Source organism: Narcine bancroftii, chromosome 3 (genome assembly GCF_036971445.1).
Source record: "Narcine bancroftii isolate sNarBan1 chromosome 3, sNarBan1.hap1, whole genome shotgun sequence".
NCBI classification, from domain to species: domain Eukaryota; kingdom Metazoa; phylum Chordata; class Chondrichthyes; order Torpediniformes; family Narcinidae; genus Narcine; species Narcine bancroftii.
In genome coordinates, this window is record NC_091471.1 from 178,747,592 (window position 1) to 178,774,130 (window position 26,539).

A 26,539-nucleotide genomic window follows, 5' to 3' on the forward strand; every position below is an offset into this window, starting at 1 on the left:
AAAAAATTAGCATTATGCAGCCTGTTCTGCTATAATGCGATAACTGCATCCCTAAGAAACATTACATTTATCCAAAAAAAAATAGATTAAAGGTAATAACCAAGTTATTTTTCCTGCAGGATTTTCAATAATAATGGTGCTATACTGCACATCTACAAGTGTTTTTGATAATGCCAAGCTAAAAATACAACATTATTTGGTCAAATAATCAAGTAATTCTGCTGCTTTGCTAATTATTTTTTCCATGTGGCAGTTCATAATCAGGTGAAAGAGTAGCTTTTACAGGACAAATGACCTTCCTCCTGCATTCAGCATTGTAATCATTGTCCTCGAACCATCATAGTTGCTTATCAATTTCTTGCAATGCAGAGAGCAGAAGAGATGTGACAAACCCTTGAAGCATAGTTTCCTGATCATCATCCACATCACCTTCACGAACTACAGTAACCTCTCCAAAACCAACAGTGGCAAATCTTCAGTGAAAATCTCTTCTTAATGAGGCTCTAACAACTCAATATCCTCCTCCTTGTCCACCTCTTTAAATTCAATTCGCTTAGCCAAGGCCACCAACTGTTGATTTAATTTGGGAAGTTCTTTGACAGGTTCAAAGCCTTTAAAGCCTTTGATAAGATCTGGGAGAAATTTACACCATACAAATGTTCCCTTGTGACATCAGCGTAGGCCTCTAAATTGATGTTGACAGTGACGATTTTTTTAAAAATTGGCAGCGCTTGATTTGTCCTCGTCTTCTGTAGCTTCAGTTAGATTCTTGAATGTGCTCCTAAGATAACAGACCTTGAATGCTGTGATTAGTCCTCAATCAAGCAGCTGTCAGACGAAGGTGGTGTTAGGAGGCAAATATATCATTTTCATCTGCTCTGAAAATTCTGCTGTTGCAAATAGATGACTCAGTGCATTGTCTCTTATGAGAAGAATTTTAGTCTTTTTTTCCCCCTCTCACAGAAACTTTCAGACATTCCCTCAAAATCAACAATGAATTCAGAGGAAAAAAAATTCAGTCATCCAACCTCTTTTGCTTGATTGGAAATCGGCATCTTGTCTTGAGCCATTCAGGCCTTTCAAGGCCAGAGGATTGGCTGAGGGGCACACAATTACCAGTTGAAGCTTCAAGTCTACATTTGCCCCTAAAACCAAAATCAGCATATCCTGCACTGTCATAAAACATGGAACATAGCTTCTTCCCTTACTGCATCAGTTTGAGAGAGCATCTTTTTACAATACAAGTCAATTTAATCAAACACAAATATTTGATCCAGACTGTAACCTTTCTTTGAAGAATTTCATAATAGGAGAGAATATTTTGCAGATTCTTCTTCTACACCTACATTTTCTCTGTATAATTCCACATTATGGGGGCATCAGTGCTCCTTGAATCCTGCAAACAAGTCACTGTTAGAATTGAAAAGCATCACATTACATGGGTTTTCAGATTTTCTTTTCAAGTCTTCACAGATTGCCAGCCAGCGCTTTTTGTCTTATCGTCAAAAACTTGTCCCAGAATACTTTGATCCACAAATGCAGGAGCCTCCCAGTTTCCTCCATCATCTTTGGCCTGAGTCTTGACTTTTAGGTTTTGCTTTGACTTACATTTGTTCCAGAAAAACTGCTTTCTTTTTTTATCTTACCAGCATAAAACCACAAGGCATAGGAGCAAAATTACCATTCCTTTATCCCTCATAATATGAAGTGGAGATCCCTCAAGACCAATATCTCAAACGACATAGCATGCCCTTTCCTTTCTTTCAAAGCGTTTGATTATCTCAAGCTTTTGCTCGAGTATTGGCCTTTCTTGACACCACACCCCTCCTTGTGCATATTCTTATCACCTTTGACACCTATTATGATGTACAAAGAACGAAAGTGAAATAATATTTTTTTTTAATAAAAGCACAAACCTAAATAAATTGCCAAATAGGCAACCAGACCCTCAAAGAGTGCAGACATGCGCACCAATACAACCGGTGTAATTCCCAAATGTACTGGGGAAACTCAGTAGGTCACGCAACATACAAAGGGTAACCACATTTCGGGCCTGGGCTCTTCATCAGGTATACTCCAGCACATTTGTGTATTGCACTCGATCTCAGAATCTGCAGATTTTCTTATTTAACAACCTACACAAGTGGTGTTCTTTTCCAGATCCAATGGCACCCCAGGTAATGCAAATCGTGTTCCACGATTGATCGCGCGAAATCCAAACGAGAAAGACTGTGAACGCTGGAGCAAACACAAAATGCAGGAGGAGCTCAGCGGGTCAGCAAACGTCCATGCTAGGTAATGGACAGTCAGGTTTGGGTCCGAAACCATGATTATCTCTTGCTGCCTGACCCACGGAGTTCTTACAGCATTTTGTGCGTTATATGTAATTCACGTGAATGAAAGCCCGCGATGTCCAACCTTTAAAGCTAAATACATACATTTACACTGCGCTGTGCAACATGCTTGCAGAATGTTTTTTTTTTAAATTGTTGTCACGCGTTAAGGTGCAATTAGCACGGATACTCGATAAAGATACGATTTTGCAGGAAGAGTTCGTGGATCACGCCCGGGACCCCGCTGTTGCCCTGGAAACGGACCCACGCGTGCGGGGTGGGGAGGGAGAAACCGGCACCCACCTGCGGTCTGACCCTGGAGCCTCCGACCCGGCTCGGCCGAGCGACGACGCCACCGCCGCCACCACCACTACCGCCGCAGCAATGACAACCACACGATGCCGTCCTGGGTGCTGGAGCAATGCTCATCCACCAAGAGACCCGTCAAGCTGCCGCTCGGAGATTTTAAACCACCGCCGTCCGGCCCAGCGCTCCCTCCGCGCTAACCCATCCGGAGAGGGAACCGATGCTCCAACTCCAGTTCCGAGGCGGGCTCCGTTATTTCCTTCTGTTGCACTGATTTGTTATTCACTGAGAAATCACAAGAGAGTTTTGAAGACGAAGCTGAACAGCAGTAAGTGCTTTAATTTAAAAAAAAAACCCAGCAAACTGGCATGAATTTTGTTTTGCGGCAGTGCAACTGCACGAAAGGCGAGTCCGGAAGGTTTATCAGGGCCCACCGTGACATATGGCCCGCGAGACCTCTGACTGGGCAGTGTTTCCAAGTTCAAGGTCAACACCAGAGTGAGTAACCGGGATGAAACAGACTCTGGGAGCAGGATCTCCCTCCTCTATTGTGGGAAAGAACCGAGTGCGAGGTCCATGGCGTCGGAGCGGCCCCTTTTCGAGACTGAGCCTCAACTCCCTTGTTCCATTTCCACTTCTATCTCACTGGAGTTCACCCTTTCAAATTCTTCCTGCTCTCTCCTTCGTGCTCTTCCGTTTTTTCAATGTCGAAGTTCCATTTTATCTGGAGATTGAAAAGCAATGTAGAGCAACTCTCCAAAGAGGAGGAATCATGTTTTCGGAGTTGCCTTCCCTCTGTTATTCGGCTTTACTTGTAACTACATTCAGTTTTTGCAAACGCTGGGCACATATCAAGTATCTTCAGATACCGAGAGTTAAACTGCCCTTCGATGAGAAGGATCAGTCTGGCCTTGTTGCAGTAGAATGTTCTTTTCAAATGGACAACACAGTCCTTTCAGTCCCTCAATGAGAAGTATACGCAAAAGAACATTTTTGTCAGTCAAGTAGTTGCCTGCATAAAAGTCCTCTCAGCCCTGCCAAGAAGGACAATGGATTTTGCTGAATGGTACCCAGAACAGACAGTCATTTTTTTTAAAATGCTTCTTCGCTAGAAATTTCGAACAAGAACCATGATCTTGGTTGGTGGTGAGATGGGCCCTCCGTTAGATCCTTAATGCACAGCAAAAAAAACTTGTTGCCTCTGCATGCTGCTCTTGAGATTGCCATTCTATGTGACCTTCTGGAAGATACTTTGGTCTTTCTCGACTTTCATTCTAAACAACTGTGTAAAAGAGGAATCCATCCATTGTGGCCTGGTTCTCGGGATACACAATAAGACAGACATAAACTGTTGCTAGAAAACCCTAAACAAAGGTGAAAGATGCTCTCTGGTCTCACTGAAATTTGTTATTTTTTGAGTGATAGATGCTGAATGTAATTGGATATTGTAGACTGACATATTCCAATGGTCAGAATGACTTACTGAGTGATGAGTTGAAACTTGGTGCAGCTGCGGCAAGTGCTCTTAGTTGGAAAAAGGTGACGGTGTAAGGCTGGAGTGCCTGTAAATAGGGGGGGAAAAAAACCCTCACACAATGTTTTAGTTGCAGAAATTATTTAAAAGAAAAATCGGGGTCATATGTAAATTTGATTTTTATTGTGAACAGCAACGTCTGGGAATGCAGATGCATAAAACATCACAGGTAGATAGGGCTGTAAAGAGTGTTTATGGCATTGTCATTTTTATATCAAAGTATTGAGTATAGGACTTTGGATGTTGTTGGGAAAATTGTATAAGACATTGATGAGGCCAAATTTGGGTATTGTATGCAATTTTGGTAATTGCAATCCATCTTGATTATACCTCTCTGTTAATTTGTCCAGCGCTACCCTCTATTATTTTTCCCATTTCCATAAGAACTTCCTTGTTATTCTCCTTAGTTCTGCAAAGAATTTTTCTGTTAAGGGAATTGGTAATGTTTGAAATAAGTATTGTACTTGTGGGAATATGTTTATTTTAATGCAATTCACCCTCCCTATCAATGTTGGCAGTAATTCTTTCCAATTTTCCAAGTCTTCCTGTATTTTTTTTCTAATTAATGGTTGATAATTTAGTTTGTACAAGTGTTTTAGGTTGTTGTCTATCCTGATACCAAGGTATTGTATCGCTTGTGATTGCCATTTAAATGGAGATTCATTTTTTTAGTTGTGTATAGTCCACATTACTCATTTTATTACTTCAGTTTTATTGTACCCAGATATTTCTCCATACACCTTCAATTTCTTGTATAACTCTTTTATTGATTTCTCTGGTTCTGTTAGGTATACTATGATGTCATCTGCGAATAGACTGATTTTATACCCATTCTCCTTTTTTTAATCCCTTTTATTTTATTTTCCTTTCTTATCAGTTCCGCCAATGGTTCTATTGCCAAGGTGAACAATGAGGGGGACAATAGTCATCCCTGCCTAGTTGATCTGTTTAGTTTGAACTGGCTTGATACATATCCATATACCACTACTTTTGCCAACAGTCCGTTATATAATGCCCTAATCCAATTAATATATTTTCCTGGCAGATTAAATTTCTGTAACACTTTAAATAAGTAGTTCCACTCTACCCTGTCAAAGGCTTTTTCTGTGTCTAACGTAATCACCATCGTTGGTTTTTTATTCCCTTGAGCTGCATGAATTAAATTAATAAATTTACAAACATTGTCTGCTGTTCATCTTTTCTTGACAAATCCATAGGAACATAGGAAGTAGGAACAGGAGTAGGCCAAAAATGGCCCATTGAGCCTGCTCCGCCATTCAATACGATCATGGCTGATCTAATTTATGACCTAACTCCACCTACCTGCCTTCTCCCCATGTCCCCTAATTCCTCTATCATGTAAAAATTTATATAACCGAATTTTAAATATGTTTAATGAAGCAGCCTCAACCACTTCCCTGGTTAGAGAATTCCAAACATTCACTACTCTCTGGGAAAAACTATTTTTCCTCATCTCTGTCCTAAATCTACTCCCCCGAATCTTGAGACTGTGTCCTCTCATTTTAGTTTCCCCGGCCAGCTCAAAAAACCTTCCTACATCTATCCTATCCATACCCTTCATGATCCTATATGTTTCTATAAGATCTCCTCTCATTCTTCTGAACTCGAGCGAATACAATCCTAGACGATTTAATCTTTCATCATAAGTCAACCCTTTCATCCCAGGGATCAACCTAGTAAACCTCCTCTGGACCGTCTCCAATGCCAGTATATCCTTCCTCAAATATGGAGACCAGAACTGGACACAGTACTCCAGGTGCGGTCTCACCAGTACCTTATACAGTTGCAACATTACCTCCCTACTCCTGAATTCAATTCCTCTAGCGATGAAGGCCAACATTCCATTTGCCTCCTTAATAACCTGCTGCACCTGCAACCTAACTTTTTGCGATTCATGCAGAAGCACTCCCAAGTCCCTCTGCACAACAGCATGCTGTAGTTTTTCACCCTTTAAATAATATTCAGCTCTTTTATTTTTCTTGCCAAAGTGGATAACCTCACATTTACTAACATTGTACTCCATCTGCCAGACCTTTGCCCACTCATCCAGCTTAACTATATCCCTCTGCAGACTCTCCAGTTTGGTCTTGTTTTACTATTTTTTGGTACACAGTCGGCCAATCCGTTTGCTAATAATTTTGCTATTATCTTATAATCTGCATTTAGTAAGGATATTGGTCTGTATGATGCTGGTGTTAATGGGTCCTTCCCGTCTTTGGTATTACTGTGATTATTGCTGTCTTGCGTGATTCTGGTAAGTTTTGTGTTTCTTCCACCTAATTCATTACTTCCAGGAGGGGTAGGATTAATAACTTTAAATGTTTTATAAAATTCTATTGGAAATCCATCCTCCCCTGGTGTTTTATTGTTTGGTAGCTTTCTTAATATGTCTTGTACTTCCTCTATTTCAAACCTTTTTATCAGTTTACTTTGATCTTCTACTTGCAGTTGTGGCAATTCGATTTTAGCTAAAAACTCATCTTTTTTATTGTTTTTTTTTCCTTCATTCTCGGTTTGATATAGTTACTTATAAAATTCTTTAAATTTTTCATTGATCTCTATTGGGCTGGATGTGATTTTTGTTTTTTCCTTGTCGCCAATACGGTTCTTTTAGCTTGCTCTGTTTTAAGTTGCCAGGCCAACAGTTTGTGTTTTTTCTCCCAATTCGTAATACTTTTGTTTTCATTATGTTCTTCTCCACCTTGTACGTTTGTAATATTTCATTTTTTTATTTTTTTGTCTGCCAACTCTCTTTTTCTTTATATCCTCCCATTTCACTAATTCTTTTTCTGTAATTGCTATCTCTCTTTCCAACTGTTCTATTTCCTGGATGTAGTCCTTTTTCATCTTAGTTACATAACTTATCATCTGTCCTCTGATGAAAGCTTTCATTGCATCCCATAGTATAAATTTATCTTTTTTACATATTCTGTGTTTATCTCAAAATATTTGAGTATAAGTATTTGGCCACGTTGAATTATATGACCATAAACATTAATGAAATACATAACCAAATTAAAAGGTTGAGGCTACTAACATTACTTAAAAAGGAAAAAATAGATACAACATTTGTACAGGAAATGCATCTGAGGTGGAACATAACAAATTGGAGAGACTGGGTAGGACATGTAGCGGCAGCATCATATAATTAAAACACTAAAGGTGTAGTTATATTAGTTAACAAAAATGCACCAATCAAGATAAAGGAGGAAATAGCAGACCCAGCGGGAAGGTATGTAATGATAAAGTGTCAGATATACTCAGAATTTTGGAATTTGCTCAATATATACATGACTAATGATGAAGATCCAGAGTTTATGGAAGTTATTTTTTTGAAGATTGCAGATACACAGGGAAATATTCTGATAGGAGGGGATATATATATATATATATATATTGATCTCGTATTATTACGTATTTTTATACATTTTCTTGCCAGTCTTCTTTCTTGTTACTCCTCATCTCATCTCCTGGCCTACAAACGTTCTGCGAGTTCTTGGGCTTTCTTTGGATCCGAGAACATCCTATTCTGTTCCCTAGGGATAAATACTTTGAGTACTGCTGGATGTCTTAACATAAAGTTAAAGCCTTTTTTTCATAAGATTGTTTTTGCTGTATTAAACTGCTTCCTCTTCTTTAAAAGTTTAAAACTTATGTCCGGGTAAAAAATTATTTTTTTGTCCTTTATATTCCTGCTTGTTTTCTTCTTTGTTCCTTGCCCACTCCAGTATGTTCTCTCTTGTATATCTTAGAAGTTTTATTAAAATGGATCTCAGTTTTTGGTGTGGTTGCGGCTTCGATACTAGTGCTCTGTGTGCCCTTTCAATTTCTATTTCTTCATGTAGGTCTGTCGCTCCCAACACCTTCAGGATCCATCTTTTATAAATTCCTTCATGTCTGTCTCTTTTAGGCCCATTATTTTTATGTTGTTTTGCCTACTGTAGTTTTCCAACATGTCAATTTTCTGGGATAACAAATCTTGTGTCTTCTTAATTTCTTTGTTTCTTTCTTCCAGTTTTCCTCTTAATTCATTTATTTCCATTTCTACAGCAGTTTCTCATCCTTCCACATTTTTTACACTTTTCCCTTTGTCTGTCATGACCAACGCAAAAGTTTGCATTTTGTCCTGCTCTTTTCATTTTTCTTTTATTTACACTAAATTTGAATGTTAGCAATTCTTTTATTGACCTCATTTGATCTTCAAAAAAGGCTTTATCTATAGTCTGTCCATTTGCTTTACCTTTTTTTCCTGTGTAGATCTTGGTCTTCTTCCTTCTCTTTTTCTGTGTCTGTATCTGTCTTCTTCTCTTTGTATCTGTGTCTCTTCAGCTCTTTCTGATGAGCCACTTCTGTTTCTTTGTCAGGCCTTCAGTTGCTGGGCCTCTTGTTGCTGGACCCCCTGCCGCAGGTCGTCCCATTCCTGGATGCTCTGCCGCCGATTGCCCTCTTCCAACCCCTTGTTTCTTTGCTCACTGCTCTCTCGCTCTTCTCGACTCTGGGCTTCCCCAAGCTGACCGCCCCATTGCTGTCCATCCTTCAGCTGGGCCCCCTTCCCGCCGGCGTCATCTTTTCGTTTGCGCACTGTGCATGCATAACTCCTCGCGTATGCGCAGTTGTGCACCTTTGGCTCCGTGAGCCATTTTTGTATTCCGCTGGTTGGGAGGTCACCGCTCCTACGGGTACCTACCAGCTTCGGGGGTCGGTCGATCCTCTTCACAGTGGCACCCTACTCCCATGTGCAGGTCAGGCCGTCTTTTTTCTGGGGATTTTCTTCTCTTTTCTCTGTTATTCTAGCTTTCTCTTTTTTCAGTGCCTTCTGGCTCTTGTAACTTAATCTTTTTCCTCTGTTTTGTGTTTATTAGGCTCTTTTTTTGACTTTTTTTTCCTTTTCTCTGGTGAGGATTGGTTCTATTCGACCGGCCACTACTCCATCACGTGACTCCTCTGAATATTTACATTTAAGAAAAATTTGGACAGATACATGAATGGGAGGGCTATGGAGGGATCTGCTCTAGGTGCAGGTCAATGGGTATAGGCAGTGGCAAAATAATAGTTCGGCATAGACTAAAAGGGTATGTTTCTGTGCTGTTCTATGGTTTCATTTGAATGGCCTGTACAAATTTACTGAATAAAATACATTTTGGTGGGAGGAAAATAAAGCTCTGTTCTCTCAGTGGAGAATGACAATGATTTATATTTTTCTGTTCAAAATATTGTTGGTATATAGGACTAGGTGTTGCAGTCCCTGATGCTTGGGTTTTGGTTAGATTGATCCTCTCTCATCAAGTTAGTTCAGTTGGTTGTCTCAATTGCAATAATGGAGGATGACCACTAGGGAATATTAACCAGTATCGGACACATCTTCAGTTGTATTCCCTGGTATCATTGGATGTTTTGGCCTTTTAAATACAAGACACCCTCTCTCAAAGCAGGCCCCACTACAAGCTTCCCCATATTTGTTTCTCCTACTGGTTATTTTGAGTCCAGAGCCAGTGACTGCTCATTTCTGCTGAATCGGATAGGGATTTAATTGCTTTTCTGTGGGCCTTCCCTGAGATTCCTACTTCCCTCAGAAGCTTGGTCATGGATTTCTCAACAAATCCTCTATAACGGACTTCAACCAGATGAACCCTCACTTTCCAGCCTGGCTCTTCTGTGGCAAAATTAATATAGCATAGTGTCTTCAGTTCTTGCGCCTCATCCATGGTACCTTCCAAAGGAACTGTCAGCTGAATGAAGATAATCTGCTGGGAACTGGACCAGAGTACCAGATCTGGTCTTAGGTTGGTGCTGGCAGTTTTCGCTGTAAAGATGAGTCACTAGTCAAGGTCTACAAGCAATTTCCAGTCTCTGGGTGTTTTCAATATTTTGGAGTGAGGAGGAGTGGGTCCTGTGTCTTATTCCCTTATGCCTTCTGGGTGTTTGACGGCAGGGCATATGAAGTTCTTTTCCTTCGAGTTCAACTGCTCGACATCTCAGCACTTGATTGTGTCACCAGGTATATCGTCCTTGGGTGAGAATGCCATTGCACCCAACCAAAATGTGCTTGAGGGTAAAATGAACTGTGCAGAGGGGACATGCTGGATCCACTCCAAACCACAATTGGTGCCGACCCTGGCACCTCTCCATACCCTGTCCCTGTAAGGATTCCATTCCTTTCTTTTAATTCTTCTGTCTCTGTCACATCTGTTCTCAGGATGAGGTCTTCCATACCAGATCATCAGAAAAACGTGGCTTCCCCTCTACTACCATTAGCTCGGCCCTTGCCCTCATTCTCCATTACCCGCACATCTGCCCTGGCTCCCTCCACCCTCAAGCACAACAAGGACAGGATTCCCATTGTCTTCATCTACCACTCCACTAGCCTCCACATCTAACATATCCACCATTTCCATCACCAACTTTATGATCTCACCACCAGATACATTGTCCCCTCTCCAGGTATCGCAGGGACTATTCCTCCATGACTCCTTTTTCCACTCCTCTCTTCCCACCAAACTCCCTTTTGGCACCTTCCCCTGTGATTGCAAGGGTTGGTTATCATTAGTTTCTCCCCCCACCATCTCTCACTTTCTCCTATTCCTATTTTTCCTTTCCTTCAGCTGTTTCTTTCACTTTCCCTGATTCCTTTCTTCCAGCTCTGCAATGACAGAGCCACCCCCTCACTTGATAACTTCTCCTTTTCTGTCCTCTTTGACCCTATTCCGTTATCTCCCTTTTTGTTGGCCTGTGGTTCCTCTCTGTCCTCCCCCTGCCCTTTCCTCCCTTCTCCCTCACCCTTTTTAAATGCCTGCATTTTGGTCATACCTTGAAGACAGCCTCAGGCCCAAAACATTGGTGATATTTCCTTAACTCTGTTAGACCTGCTGTGTTTCTCCAGTATTTTTTACGACAATCAACACATCTGTAGATTTTTGTGTTCATGTTTATTATACTGCAGTAAATCAAACAAATATCCAAAACTATTTTATTTCTGGTTTATTGCAATTTTATCTAGATGGAATTTACAATTGCAAAAACATGGAATAGTTCACCAGTCGCTCACAAGGGAATTAACTTGTCACTTAAACCAGATGATGAAGGAATACTAATGGAGGTGCACGCACCATTTTTCAATGATCCTCCATCGCCAGCTGGTTCAAGAGGAAAACCATACAATCAGTTGTGGAATTATGAAGGTATAGCAAGCATCAGTTTTACCAAAATGTTATATTAAAAAATATAAATCCAGAACTTAGTGCTATAGCAACTGAAGAAGCAAGACTGCCAGTAGGGATTAATTTTATTTTTGGGATAGCTGCTGCCATCTTCTTGTGATAGAATTCCTACAGAGCTGTTGAGTAGGGAGACCCAGGATTCAGAACCAGCCACAATGAAGGATTAAAATTGGGTATATGTAAGTCGCTTACACTGGAGGGTTGTAGTTTTTGCTCATATCTTGATGAAGGGCTCAAGCCTGAAATCTTGGTTATGAATGTTTATTTCTGCTATATAAAGTACACTGTTTGATCTGCTGAGTTTCTCCAGCATTTTGGTTTTAATTAATCATGGTTTTTTTTAAAGATATATAGCACAGTAAAAGGTCCTTTAGCCCAAGATCCCCCAATACATCAACTTTCCGACAACCCCCAAGGGTTCTTTGAAGGGTAGGAGAAAACTAGAGCACCTCAAGAAAACACGATGAGAACGTACAAACTCATGATAGGCAGCCAAATTCAAACCCGGGTTATTGTCGGTGTAACAGCATGGTGCTAACTGTTACACTAACTATGCCACAAAAGGCAATCGATGCTTCGGGCCTAAGCCTGAAGAAGAGTTCCTGCCCGAAACAGCAATTGCTTTGTGACCTGCTGAGTTTCTCCAGCACTTTTTTGTGCTGCACTAAATCTAACATCTACAGATGTTCATGTATCTTGAATATTAATTCACTGTATGAACACCAACCCTACCAAGTAAAATATAACCCCTATCCCAGTTCTCTCTAACCAAACTTCATTCCTGAACTTGTTCAAGTTTAAAATGTGTTACAATAAAATAAATATATTTGCTTGAATCTTTCACTGATCTTAGCGAACATTATTTCAAGTGTTTTGAATGTTTAAGTAGTCCAAGAATCTGCCCTGCTCCAGCTCCCTCAACAGCCCCTAAGGCTAGAGCTGGATGAGGTCCTTACCCAGGAAGAGACATATAAGGCAATTGAACAACTGAAAAGTGGCAAAGCAGCAGGTATGGATGGAATCCCCCCAGAGGTCTGGAAGGCTGGCGGCAAAACTCTGCATGCCAAACTGCATGAGTTTTTCAAGCTCCGCTGGGACCAAGGAAAGCTGCCTCAGGACCTTCGTGATGCCATCATCATCACCCTATACAAAAACAAAGGCGAGAAATCATACTGCTCAAACTACAGGGGAATCAAGCTGCTCTCCATTGCAAGCAAAATCTTCGCTAGGATTCTCTTAAATAGAATAATACCTAGTGTCGCCGAAAATGTTCTACCAGAATCACAGTGCGTCTTTTGCGTAAACAGAGGAACTACTGACATGGTCTTTGCCCTCAGACAGCTCCAAGAAAAGTGCAGAGAACAAAACAAAGGACTCTACATCACCTTTGTTGACCTCACCAAAGCCTTCGACACCGTGAGTAGGAAAGGGCTTTGGCAAATACTAGAGTGCCTCAGATGCCCCCCAAAGTTCCTCAACATGGTTATCCAACTGCAGGAAAATCAACAAGGTCGGGTCAGATACAGCAACGAGCTCTCTGAACCCTTCTCCATTAACAATGGCGTGAAGTAAGGCTGCGTTCTCGCACCAACCCTCTTTTCAATCTTCTTCAGCATGATGCTAAAACAAGCCATGAAAGACCTCAACAATGAAAACGCTGTTTACATCCGGTACCGCACAGATGGCAGTCTCTTCAATCTGAGGCGCCTGCAAGCTCACACCAAGACACAAGAGCAACTTGTCCGTGAACTACTTTTTGCAGACGATGCCGCTTTAGTTGCCCATTCAGAGCCAGCTCTTCAGCGCTTGACGTCCTGTTTTGCGGAAACTGCCAAAATGTTTGGCCTGGAAGTCAGCCTGAAGAAAACTGAGGTCCTCCATCAGCCAGCTCCCCACCATGACTACCAGCCCCCCCCCCCCCCCCCACATTTCCATCGGGCACACAAAACTCAAAACGGTCAACCAGTTTACCTATCTTGGCTGCACCATTTCATCGGATGCAAGGATCGACAACGAGATAGACAACAGACTCGCCAAGGCAAATAGCGCCTTTGGAAGACAACACAAGAGTCTGGAAAAACAACCAACTGAAAAACTTCAAAGATTAGTGTATACAGAGCCGTTGTCATACCCACACTCCTGTTCGGCTCCGAATCATGGGTCCTTTACCGGCATCACCTACGGCTCCTAGAACACTTCCACCAGCGTTGTCTCTGCTCCATCCTCAACATTCATTGAAGCGACTTCATCTCCAACATCGAAGTACTCGAGATGGCAGAGGCCGACAGCATTGAATCCACGCTGCTGAAGATCAAACTGCGCTGGGTAGGTCATGTCTCCAGAATGGAGGACCATCACCTTCCCAAGATCGTGTTATATGGCGAGCTCTCCACTGGCCACCGAGACCAAGGTGCACCAAAGAAGAGGTACAAGGACTTCCTCAAGAAAGCTCTTGGTTCCTGCCACATTGACCATCGCCAGTGGGCTGATATCGCCTCAAACCGTGCATCTTGGCGCCTCACAGTTCGGCGGGCAGCAACGTCCTTTGAAGAAGACCGCAGAGCCCACCTCACTGTCAAAAGACAAAAGAGGAAAAACCCAACACCCAACCCCAACCAACCAATTTTCCCTTGCAACCGCTGCAACCGTGTCTGCCTGTCCCGCATCGGACTTGTCAGCCACAAAGGAGCATAAAATATTTGTTTAATAAATTATGTTGTATTATTTTTATTAAACATCCCACTAAAATTTCCTATTATTGAAAAACATTAATGTATTCCATATAAATACTAGAAGAAGGAAATGCAGTAACCAATGAAACTTGAAATCAATCCCATTGTGTATGGAATTCATTATTCGTCATTGAGCCTGGAATTAGCAACCCTAGAAAAATATTTTTGACCCTGATGAATCTTCAAATATATAGGATATTGATAAATTATAACATTAATTAATCAATCTTCTCCATAGATTGTCGCCGCTTCTCCTTAGATTGTCAGTGACGCTGTCTGGTAGGGTAACCCATGGCAGTAAGGTCCCTGACATAGAACAATCCAACCAAGACCTCACGGTAGAACCGGTGGATGAAGTTGCTTCGAACTCAACGGCTGTGAAGGTGGAAGAAGGCTGCAACAAATCCATCAGCTCTAACTGTCATGGTCCTCGTGCCATTAGAACTAGTTGGCTGATTTCTGAAATATCATGTGCATCTTGGAGTGCAACATCAAGAACATGTTAATCAAATGCACGCACAGGCATCTTTGCTCTGTGACCAACAGAACAAACCCATCATCCTCGATGCGAGGGATAGCCACAAATGATAACAGATTGAAGCAGAATGTATATATTCATAAATCTCGTGTTCCCCTTATGGAATTATTGTGACATTGCCAAATTTCCATGTGTGGTGTGAAACATATTTATCTCTCCAAAATAAAAGTTATAATATTTTTATCAATATCAATGTCACATTAAAACCATCAAACATAATTTATTTGGGTTTAGTAAGGTGCATTTTTTAAAGAATATTTTCAGATTTACACATGGGCAGACATAATTTATTTGGGTTTAGTAAGGTGCATTTTTTAAAGAATATTTTCAGATTTACACATGGACATACATAATTTATTTGGGTTTAGTAAGGTGCATTTTTTAAAGAATATTTTCAGATTTACACATGGGCAGACATAATTTACTTGGGTTTAGTAAGGTGCATTTTTTTTAAAGAATATTTTCAGATTTACACATGGGTATACACATTATAAGATGAAGGGCATCAGAATTTGGTAGAATTCATGACTTGCTTGTTAGTGTAGTTAGACTAGTTTAATACTTTAACAGCCAGCACAGGTAAATTAAAATACTTTCCCATTTACATCCTGTGCTGGTAGATTCAAAAGTTAAGATCTAATCATTTTGGAGGGAGGTTAGGACAGGCAGCCTCTATCAAGGTAATATTTTATTAGCACCATCTTGTGAAATTGGTATTTTGAGTTGAGTGAAATTCTTGTTTTTAATGAATTAATTATTCATTAATTAATGCCAAAAAATAGCTTTTTTGTTAATGAGTGTCATTTGATCTCGCGTGTACAGAAAGTAAACATTGAAAAGCATCAAATCTATTTCCATCAGTTTGTTCATTTGAATTGATTATTGTCACGTCTAAAGCAACTAGGCAAATCTTAGTTGCACCAGTAGTGCAATATTAAAACAAAAATGCAGGGTTTAGTGTTACAGTAAGTTTTTAAAATGACTTAAAAGTAACTTTCTTCCTTATCTCTTTCTCAAAAATCTCATCTTTCTTTTTGTTTCTTTTTTTTCACCCCCTATACCCTATCATTTGTTTAGATATCATTGGTCTGTTATTACAGGGGCAAAATAAAAAGCTGAGCTGAAGGGGACAATGAAATTCTAACCAATGAGCAAATTGAAATCGCCTGCTCTAGCAAATTTGGTCATTAATTCAAAATCTTGATGACTGGAGCCTTGGCTCCTGCACATAAAGCTGGCCAGACCTGCAATTCTATAAAGCATTTGCCTAATATTTTGAAAATTGCATTCTGCATCCTTACATTTTTATTTTTTCCATGTTAAACAGTTGTGGAAGCATTTTTCTTGAACAGCTGCAAAGAACTGTACCTTGAAGTGGAACTATGTCCGTGAGTATCAGGACTTCAGACTCAGTTGTTCAAGATCTTGTTGTAAACTTAGATAGCCTTCCACATAGTCCACTAAAATACTGATTTTAGAGACTTCTGCAAACTTAGTAACCATGCCACTGAATTATTTTTACAAGTTAACTGAGTTGATTGACAATTCAAGTTAATTTATTTTTTTTTAGCCATGCCATGTAATGCATAGGTTTTTTTTATTAACTTAATTTTAATCTTAACTATCTACCCTTTGTTTTGATATTAGACATGGACAACATTTAGTACTATTACTTGCTGGTAGAGGAAAAGCTTGGAAGGTAAGCAATTATGATAGTTGTTGACCGTTTAAATTGAATCCTCTTAATCCATAATAGTCTGTGTCTAAAAATTCAATAGGGGTTTCATGACTTCCAATATAATTTTGGTGTAATTTCAGTGAAATATGGCATAAATGGTTACCCTTTAGTTGTTTCCCACTGAAGTTGATATTTAGAAGAATCTTTGTGAACTTTCAGAATTTAGATTTCCTTCATGGATTTTGCTGCCCATAATCATCAAAGATCTGTTTATCATCTTTTTAATTTTGGTATAGTTTGGAAGTTGGGATAGAATGTTAATGATCTGTGAGGCTGCTGGTTAATATGTAAAATTAGAGGAAGTTTGTATGGAAATTCAGCTGTTTCTTCTTCAGCACTACTTAATTGAGTTTTTTTATTAGAGTGAAATGCTTTAATGACCATATACCACTTAGTAAATTTAATTTCTGAACATTAGTTATCCTTGCGCCCTTGGCAGTATTTCTACCTCAAGGGTGCATGAAATGTAATTCTCCATGGAATATTCCCTTTTAATCACTGCAGGAAAATGTTGAACTGTTTTTCTCAGGAGAGATCATAATCTGTCATTCTTTGAACACCCAGATTTTGTATCAGACTAGCTTCCCTGCTTGGTAACTCAGTTACTCACTTCATATTCTTGCGCTTTCCCATCATGCATTACACTGAGAGCAAACACACCCCTCCCCATCCCTCACAATCACCATGCTCTTTGTATTATGCCTCTCTTCTCTGATTTGGTGTACTTATCATCAGAATATTTAAAATTCCAACACCCCGCTGCCTACTCTCAACTCTCAATCTGCAGGGAATTGGGGTCACAGTTGGAGGTCTCTTGATTTTTTTTTATTTGATGGAAGCTGTCTCTGGCAGAGTGCTATTAAAATATCACAATTTTTTCTTAAAGTGTGAATGAAATTTTGCATATGGTGTAAATCTGAAATAAAAATACAATATGTACAGAGTACCTATGGATAGATGTTAAAATTCTCAAAGACACACTACACTTAAAATCACCAATGCCTGAAGAGGGCGCGCAAAATCAGTGAACTGGTGAGGACTTGAAAAGTCAACATGGCCTGTTTCCGCTCCGTAAATGGTTATATGGTTATATGTTGTGAAGAAAAGAATGGAGCTGATGTTAAGCTTAATGATGAATTTCTCCATCTTATCAGATGCCACCTTTCAATAAGTTTTTGCTTCTCTTCATCTTACTGAAGAAGTCTTCAGGCTTAGTTGACAAGTACTTCAACTATGTCAATTCTGTGTCTAGCATTTCTCATCCTTTCCTTCACAGCAGGACACCATTTCTGACATCGAGAACAATATCCTACTATCCAATACATCTTCCCTCTTCTTATCTACAGTTGAAAGTGACAGCTTACTTTATGATAACCGAGACCACTGCTTTCTCACTGACCTCCTTTACCACTATACTTCCTAAAACAATGCAGGAGATGCAATAATTGCTCTCTTCTCACAGCCTAAGGCCTCAAACACTGCTTCAAGAGAAAAAAAAACACAATTAACGTACATATTTCTGTTTTGAATAATGCAGTCGTTGTTCACCATGTGATCTCTGTCATTGGGATTCGTGTTGCAAATTGGATGACCACTCCTGATCAGTGCACGTTTGGCTTCAAGTTTTCAATCGGCTGCTGTTTTAAATCACTGATCATATTTTGTGTTCCACTTCCTATACTGTTTCAAAGAAGAAATGAGAATCTGTAGCCTGTCCTTCAGTTTTGTATATAGAACCATACAGATGGTATACTGAGTCAGAGATTTCAGTGAACTCCTTTTGTCCTTCTCTAGATCCATCGTTAATTTTCCCATTACTGTCTTCTTTGACTTGTACTATTCCATTTATACATTCATTTCATTAGTTTTGATTTCACACTCATTTGGTCATTTATTTCCTGTTTTCCATCCTATTTTCTTTTTGTGCTTCCTTTTTTTCTATATCTAAAAATTTGTTCTGTCTCTAAATTCTTTCCTAGGTCTAATGATATCAACATGATATTATCCTTACAGCACACAGAATTTTAGAAATTCACAAGTTCTTTACCAGAATAACTACACCAGTTATGCACATAATTATCAGTCCCGTAGTTTGAAAGTGTAGCTATGGCGGGATGATTATTTATTTAGATATTTAATTTATCTTTTACTTGATTGAATTTTAAAAATTTGGTTCCTCAGAATGTATTTGAGCCAACTTTCTAAAGTGAAGCTAAAATTCAAATGCAAAAAGCTATTTGTTGTTTTCTCTTCTAATTAGAAAGAATTGGATTTAAAATATGATGCTGCGATTCATGATCAAAACTGGGAAGGAAAAGCTCTTCTTCCTTGGAGTTATTTCCCTGATGGTGTTAACAAGTTCAATGCTTATGCAATACATGGCTCTGGTGATAAAAGAGTTTATGAGGCTCTGTTTCCTATACCTAAAGAACAGTTGAAGGGGGGACAACAGCCTAACTTGTGAGTATGAGCATTTGTTGTTTATTGCTTTCTTGCCTGCGCTATCTAAACATTTAATAACATTGCAAATCATGCTCTTGAAATGCACAAGTTGCCACAGAACACTTGTTCAACCTTACAATATCAAATGTATGATAAGGAACTGCAATATAACTTTTTTAATATGTTGAAATTTGATCCTATTCAAAAATTATGGATAACCTAAAGTAGTGTATAATTGACCCCTGCTACAGTATGTAAGTTATGTAGGATTAGATGTTAATATCCCTTATTGCACTCCTGATACTTGCTGTCTAAACTCTGCAGGGTGGTCAAGTGAGTGCTGGTAACTTCTGGGTTATCAAGTGGGCGCCCTCCTTCCTCAGTGCTTCATTGATAGACCCATGACACCGGAGGGTTCAGCAGTGAATTCCAGCATCCCTGGCTCACCCCCAGATGCCCTTCACTCACTTGGGTCCCCAGGTGGAATCCTTTCTCTTCATCCAGAGCCACTGACTACTTTTTTCAGCAGCTCTGGAGAGATCAGGGCACCATAATGTTTGAGTCATTTGGCTTCACAGATGTTTGTGAGTAATCGTGTATGTTTAATTTCTTCATTGGTGTAGGTAGAAGAGAGCTAGGCTTGCTTCTAAGCGTTTGATCAACTTTGGAGTCTGTAGTTACCATTTTTCAACATGAGGTCTATGGTTGTGCCAATGAAAGTCAAAGAAGCCATTATGAGATGAAAAAACAAAAATAAAACCGTAATAGATATCACCTTGTGAAGCCAAACATCCCAAATGTTATGGTGCCAATAAATGAGGGTCTACGTATAAAAAGTGCTATAATTTCTACATGGTCGAACCAAAATGTATACAAATACCTTGAATAAAATCTGGAATGTCCACTTTAATTACATGTGAATTGTTTGATTACAAATTTAAAACTAGGGAGTACAAGGGAAATAAAGAAAAAAAAGTGTCTGCCCCAAACATTATGGTGGGCAGGCACTGTATATCAAGTAGGTATATTTTGGAAAGTGTTACGATGAAGCAAAATTGAGCAGGTGGGATATCTGGCTCTGCTTTTTGCAAGTGTTTTTTTTTAATTCATACCATTGTTTAGAAATTTAGATGCCAATGTGCCCATCCTCCTCTCTTATGGAAATTTTAATTGACTGGAAAAAAGCCCAAAGGCCAATTGGAATCATACTATCCCCACAATTTTTTCATCCTGTTTACAATGCAATTCAGAAGTGTAATCCCAAACTGAAAAGTTTTAACTTCTCTAATTGTTGCAGGGATGTTGTGACAAATGGAATTAGTTTAAATTGGCATCATAATCAGCATGGATTTCAAGTTGAAGGGACTGTTCTTGTTTTACATTCTATATTGTGTTGTGATCTAATAAACACTTTAAATTGATAAAAGATTCTGGGACCTGTCATGATAATGAATATGTATGAGATGTACCGGAAGTCACGTGGTATGAGAGAGAGATAAGAACACAAGCAGGAGAACAAAGGAAACGGGAAAATAAAAAGCCACTGGGAAGTTTACCTGATAAAACTTGTGTTTAATGTTTTATTAACTTCACATTTCGGGCCACAAATGTGACATTGGCGACGAGGATGAAAGAAGCTTGAAGAAAATTAAAGACTTAACAAGATTACAGAGGATTACAGACAACATCAAGGTGATAAGAATTTTCTCTGTGTCTCAGTACTTTTGGGGCTGGAATATTTCCTCATGGCTGGGGCAGACAGTGACTTTCTAACACATAGTGGAATTGCTCATTTTGACCCGACTGGTTATGCAAGCACTGTAAGTGTGAAGTGGAAGGCATGGCTGGAAGAATTTGAATCCTACGCCGACAGTCGTGGCCTATTTCTAGATACCGGTATGGTTGAACAAAAAGCGCAGAGAAGGGCGTTACTTCTTTTCACTGCAGGACCCTCAGTTCGGGAAACATTTAAGACACTTTTGAATACTGGAAGAAAGGATGAGTACCGGAAAGCGGTAGATGCATTAAATGCACACTATGTAGTGACACCGAATGCTACATTTCAACGCCATTTGTTTTGGAGAACGAGACAAGAAGATGGCCAGACAATTACTCAGTACGTGACAAGACAACGCCAGCAAGCTGTTGGATGCAATTACATGCCAGCTGATTTGGACAACCAATTATTGGATCAAGTCGTACAGCACTGCAGATCAGATAAACTCAGAAGACGTCTACTGGAAAGAGGAAGTGAGTTGGAACTCACCGATGCTTTAACCATTGCTGCTGCATTAGAGGCTGTTGAAGGGCAATTTCATACCATGACCCTGAAAGACAACTCAAGCCAGCAAGTTAAGAGGCTCTCACATCGCCATAACCAGCCAAGATATGCGTCGACACAGGACGTGGAGTGTTATCGATGTGGAAACCGAGGTCACTTTGGAAAAGACCCATATTGCCCGGCCAAAGGCAAAGTTTGCAGAAAATGTGGAGGTCAGGACCATTTTGCAAAGAAGTGCAAAAGCAAGTCCAATGCAGACCAGAAGAGGAAGAATACAACTTCCAAAGGCAAAGTCTGAGGGAAAGGAAAGTATCCTGGAAAGAAAGATGCCATTCGCCAGATAGACGGTGACGATGATGATACCCAGGAGGAACAGAGTTGTTACCAATTTACGTTGAATGAGATACATCATGAGAAGGTCCCAGTGATCATTGGTGGAGTGACAGTTCAGGTCATTGTAGACTCAGGCAGTGACAGTAATGTGATTGATCGACATTTATGGGAGAAGTTGAAAAGGAAAAAGATCATCTGTACCTCAAAGAAGTGTTCCAAGAAACTGTATCCATACACAGCAACCAAGTAATTGCAGACCATTGGATGTTTTACTGCAACTGTTGAAGCTGGAGATAAGTACACTGAAGCAGAGTTTATGGTCATAGAAGAGAGGGGAGAACCATTGCTGAGTAGAAACACAGCGCAAGACCTGGCAATACTTCATATTGGAGCTTGTGTCAATTCAATTCAGTCATACAAGGATATGAAGCAAGAATTCCACGCAGTCTTCCAAGGAGTAGGAAAGCTGAAAGGTCGACAATTGAAGCTAGTGGTAGATGAAACGGTCAAACCCAAGGCACAACCAATGCGCCGAACTCCGTTTGGACTTCATGGGAAAGTCAAAGCCAAAATTAAAGAATTGATCGAACAAGACATTCTTGAACCAGTGGAACATTCGACACAATGGGTCAGCCCAGTAGTGATTGTGCCCAAACCAAAGGGTGACATAAGACTATGTGTTGACATGAGAATGGCCAATGAAGCTATAATTAGAGAACGACACCCTATACCAACAGTGGAGGAAATACTTCAAGAACTAACTACCAGCAAGGTATTCTCAAAAATTGATCTGAAATGGGGCTATCATCAATTAGAGATGGATCCAGGTTCCCGAGATGTAACAACATTTGTGACTCACTGTGGATTATATCGTTACAGGAGACTATCATTTGGAATTAATGCAGCTTCTGAGATCTACCAGTATGAAATTCATCGAGTGATTCAAGGCATTCCTGGAGTTGCCAACATTTCTGATGACATCATAGTCCATGCACCAACGAAGGAAGAGCATGACAAACGGTTGAGGCGTGTACTATCTAGACTACAGGAGGCAGGCCTTACCGTGAATGGAAACAAGTGCCAGTTCGGTGTGTCAGAAATGGACTTCATGGGACACAGACTTACCCGGGAAGGACTAAACCCTGCAGAGGCCAAGGTGAAAGCTATTGCAGAGGCACGTGCACCTCAGAACGCAACAGAGGTGAGGAGTTTCCTGGGATTGGTCAATTTTTGTGCAAAGTTCATTCCTAATTTTGCTACAGTGGCAGAACCACTAAGGAAACTAACCAGGAAAGGTGTACCATTTCATTTTGGATCTGAGCAGAAGAAAGCGTTCACAGCGCTGAAGCAAAGCCTGACAGATGCAAAAACTCTTGGATATTACGATCCGGCGGCATCAACCAAAGTCTTAGCGGATGCCAGCCCGGTTGGTTTAGGAGCTGTGTTGGTCCAGATGCATGATGGAGGACCAAGAATCATTGCCTATGCCAGCAGATCGTTATCAGATGTGGAAAGAAGATACTCTCAGACAGAGAAAGAAGCACTTGGACTTGTATGGGCCTGTGAGAGGTTCCATGCATATTTATACGGCATTGAATTTGAACTCATCACAGATCATAAGCCATTAGAGGTGATCTATGCACCTAGATTCAAACCATGTGCCAGAATAGAGAGATGGGTACTCAGACTACAACCCTACAAATATAAAGTAATTTACATTGCAGGGAAAGCAAACATTGCAGATCCGCTGTCCAGATTGGTGAAGGATGGTGGTCCACAATCCAAGTCAGAATTGGGAACAGAAACCGAGAGCTTTGTACGCTTCGTAGCTATTCAAGCGACACCGAAAGCTGTGACTACGAAGGAAGTCGAGAGAGAATCCAAACGTGATCCAGAACTCATGGAAGTAAGAGAATGCATACAGAGTGGACAATGGGACAAGTGTACTCACAAGGCTTACATTCCCATTAGAGACGAATTTTGTTGCATCGGACAGTGTGTATTGAGAGGTTGCAGATTGGTGATACCTCAAAGATTGAGACCGAAGATCATATCCTTAGCGCATGAAGGACACCTAGGTATTGTTGGTACCAAGCAGAACCTCAGGACCAAGGTATGGTGGCCAGGTTGTGATAAGGACGCAGAGAAATTTGTTAAAACTTGTCACGGATGTCAAATCACAAGTAGGAGTAATCCGCCAGAACCAATCCGGAGTACGCAATTTCCGACAGGACCATGGATCGACGTAGCTGTTGATTTTCTTGGACCTTTACCGACGGGTGAATCAATTATGGTAGTGATAGATTACTACAGCAGATACTATGAGTACGTGGTGTTGAAGTCCACAACCACTGAAAAAAACAATACAAGCGTTAGCAGAGATATTCGCAAGGTATGGATTACCTGTTACATTATACTCTGACAATGGTCCACAATTCATTTCAGAGACACTTGCGGAATACATGAGGTCCACAGGTATCCACCATCATAAAGTAACTCCGAAATGGCCGCAAGCCAACGGGGAAGTAGAGAGACAAAATCAGTCCATTGAAAAACGATTGAGGATTGCACACGCAGAAGGACAAAATTGGCGAGAAGCATTGCTATCTTATGTGGGGGGTCTATCGAGCAACGCCGCATGCAACCACTGGAAAAAGTCCTGCAGAAGCATTTTTTGGGAGAAAAATCCGCACAAAAATGCCAGAAATAAAGGAAATCCGAGACGACCAGGAGATGAGGGACCACGATGCTGAAAAGAAAGGTGCAGCAAAGCTGTACACAGATTCGAAACGTGGAGCCAAGTACTCAGACATCATGCCAGGAGATAATGTTCTGGTGAGGCATGAAACTGGTGGTAAGCTAGACACACCTTATTACCATCAACCCTATACTGTCGTATCCAGAAGTGGCAGTATGGTGACAGTCAAGTCTCCGACTGGAGTCCTGTATAAGAGAAATGTATCAGGTGTAAAAAGGTACCAGTCCAGAGATGCATCAAGCGAAGAGGTTGAAAGTCCAATACGAGATGCTGAAACAGAGAGACCTGATGATGTTTCAGAGGCAGTTACCAGCACTCCCGATGAAGTGACTAGAACGCCAGAAACACCCGAAGCCGTGGCGAGCAGTATTTCCGACGCTGAGAGTGAACGACCGAGAAGCGACGACAATATCGCAGGCAGGCCGAAACGAAACCGGAAAGTGCCCAAACGATACGAAGACTTTGTGCCATAGTTTTAATAAGAACTTTGGGACAGTATTTTAATCTTATATCATAAAGTGCATGTATGAGTGCTGTAGGAAGTAAATTTTATGTAGTTGAGTTATAGTATTACCATTAGTTATGATGTTTGTAGGTTTCCGAGGGATATTGGTAAGTGAAGGTAAAGTTTATTTCTGATTAAAGGAGGGATGTCATGATAATGAATATGTATGAGATGTACCGGAAGTCACGTGGTATGAGAGAGAGATAAGAACACAAGCAGGAGAACAAAGGAAACGGGAAAATAAAAAGCCACTGGGAAGTTTACCTGATAAAACTTGTGTTTAATGTTTTATTAACTTCACATTTTGGGCCACAAATGTGACAGGACCTTATCAAAAAGTTTAGAAAATTCTTGTACCTTCAAGAAATGCAATGGACCATTTCCTTTGAGCATTTCTTCTCTCCATTATGAACTGTCAAAAATGCCTAATTTTCAGCTAGGTACTATCATGTCTTTTAACCATTGCAGTTGGTATTATTGAATATTTTTTCTTTCATACTATTGATGTGATCTTTCTGTCCTAGTCATCGCTTGGAATATTTTGAGGATTTCAGCTTGAGCTCAATTATGGGAGATAAATGGAAGCAGCCCCTGTCTCATCTATGGAAGTCTGTTGATTGGGACTGAGATGTGGTTAGTTTGGTTTGTTTGTTATTATTGTCTCTCATCTCTTGGTATACCTACCTGAGGATCATATCTTTTGATCAGCTTCACAAATTCTCCATTTAGATTTCATGTGTTATTTAAAAATGATGACATTTCAAACTAGGACTAATATGACTTATTTGAATATATTAGAGTTTTGTGTGGTGTATTGGCTTGTGTTGTATGGTTTTATATTGAAAAGTGACAGTTTGCCTTTAAGAGCCAAGATGAAGGTGGACTGCTGAGAGAGTGGGAGACGGATTGAGTATGTGCAGAAAATGAAAAACATTTCTGGATTTGGACGATAAACCACCACTGGGGGTGCTATGGAGTGGAAGGAGGCCAGAGCATGAGTCATGGTCTGGAGGACAGTTTAGAATGTTGGGATTTCAAAAAGGATGAACATTCTGAAGGCAGCCAGAAGGATCCGGACCAAGCCAATGGTTCCTCTCTGCAGGCAACACCAGACAACTTTAAATTTTGTGATCTCTCTCTCTCTCTCTCTCTCTCTATCTCTCTCTCTCTCTCTCTCTCTCTCTCTCTCTCTCACACAAAGATCTTTTGGCTTCAGTTTACCAAACAAACTGAATTTTGTTTATGATCTTTGCTTCAGTTGAGATCTAAGTTTTGTGTCTAAGTTTTTCTGTGGGCTGGTTGGAAGTGTAGCTTAGACTTTGATTATGTATGTTATATGTATGTTATATTTAGGCTGGGGAATTTATTAGTTTTACACTGTTTATAGAAATTTGCATAGTAACCAGTGGGCATTGTTATAAAAGGGGGGACTTTGAATTAAAGTTTGAAGGTGAATTTTTGTTAATAAAGTAATTGTTCATCTTTACACCTGTGTGATATGCCTTCTTTGTGGTTACTGGTTTGATCTTGTAACAATATAAACTTGTCTTTCAGATTTAAAGTTTGAAACTCTATTTAAATAAATTTAAATTTGCTTTGTAAAATATAGAATCTGAAAGGGGTGTAGGTTAATACCCTGGCCAGATTAATACACAAATCTTGCTCTATATTTAAAAAGTGTAGACACCAAATCTTCGCACAAGATAAAATATGCACCAGCATGCCAACTGAATTAGTTTTCTTTGTGAAACCTGTCAGTTTCACAAATTAGTGCTGACATAAACCATTGAAGAGTATCCTG

At 40.1% G+C, this 26,539-nt stretch overlaps 2 protein-coding genes across 9 annotated transcripts in view; one reads left to right on the forward strand and one right to left on the reverse strand.

Moving 5' to 3' along the window:
- sclt1 (sodium channel and clathrin linker 1) overlaps window positions 1–2,851 on the reverse strand; it is a 189,831-nt gene extending 186,980 nt beyond the window's left edge. For all 4 annotated transcript variants that reach the window (XR_011353954.1, XR_011353956.1, XR_011353955.1 and 1 more), the window contains exon 1: window positions 2,637–2,851. The gene's annotated coding sequence lies outside the window, so the exon portion shown is untranslated. The remainder of the gene's footprint in view (window positions 1–2,636) is intronic.
- Window positions 2,852–2,877: 26 nt separating this feature from the next.
- c3h4orf33 (chromosome 3 C4orf33 homolog) lies at window positions 2,878–26,224 on the forward strand. Of its 5 annotated transcripts, none has more exons than XM_069925987.1 (6): window positions 2,878–2,967; window positions 11,192–11,372; window positions 16,009–16,069; window positions 16,329–16,380; window positions 18,680–18,879; window positions 25,263–26,224. In XM_069925987.1, the coding sequence occupies exons 2-6, from the start codon at window positions 11,192–11,194 to the stop codon at window positions 25,363–25,365; spliced, it is 597 nt and encodes a 198-aa protein (XP_069782088.1). In that variant the 5' UTR covers window positions 2,878–2,967; the 3' UTR covers window positions 25,366–26,224. The 5 variants fall into 5 exon arrangements, with proteins under 5 accessions (XP_069782088.1, XP_069782089.1, XP_069782086.1 ...); XM_069925985.1 differs by lacking the exon at window positions 2,878–2,967 and adding an exon at window positions 3,053–3,137; XM_069925986.1 differs by lacking the exon at window positions 2,878–2,967 and adding an exon at window positions 3,147–4,013.
- Window positions 26,225–26,539: the final 315 nt, after the last annotated feature.

Bases quoted from the DNA above. Each gene is read 5' to 3' on its own strand.
- c3h4orf33 (XM_069925984.1), top strand. From the start codon at position 21,792: ATGGTCATAGAAGAGAGGGGAGAACCATTGCTGAGTAGAAACACAGCG.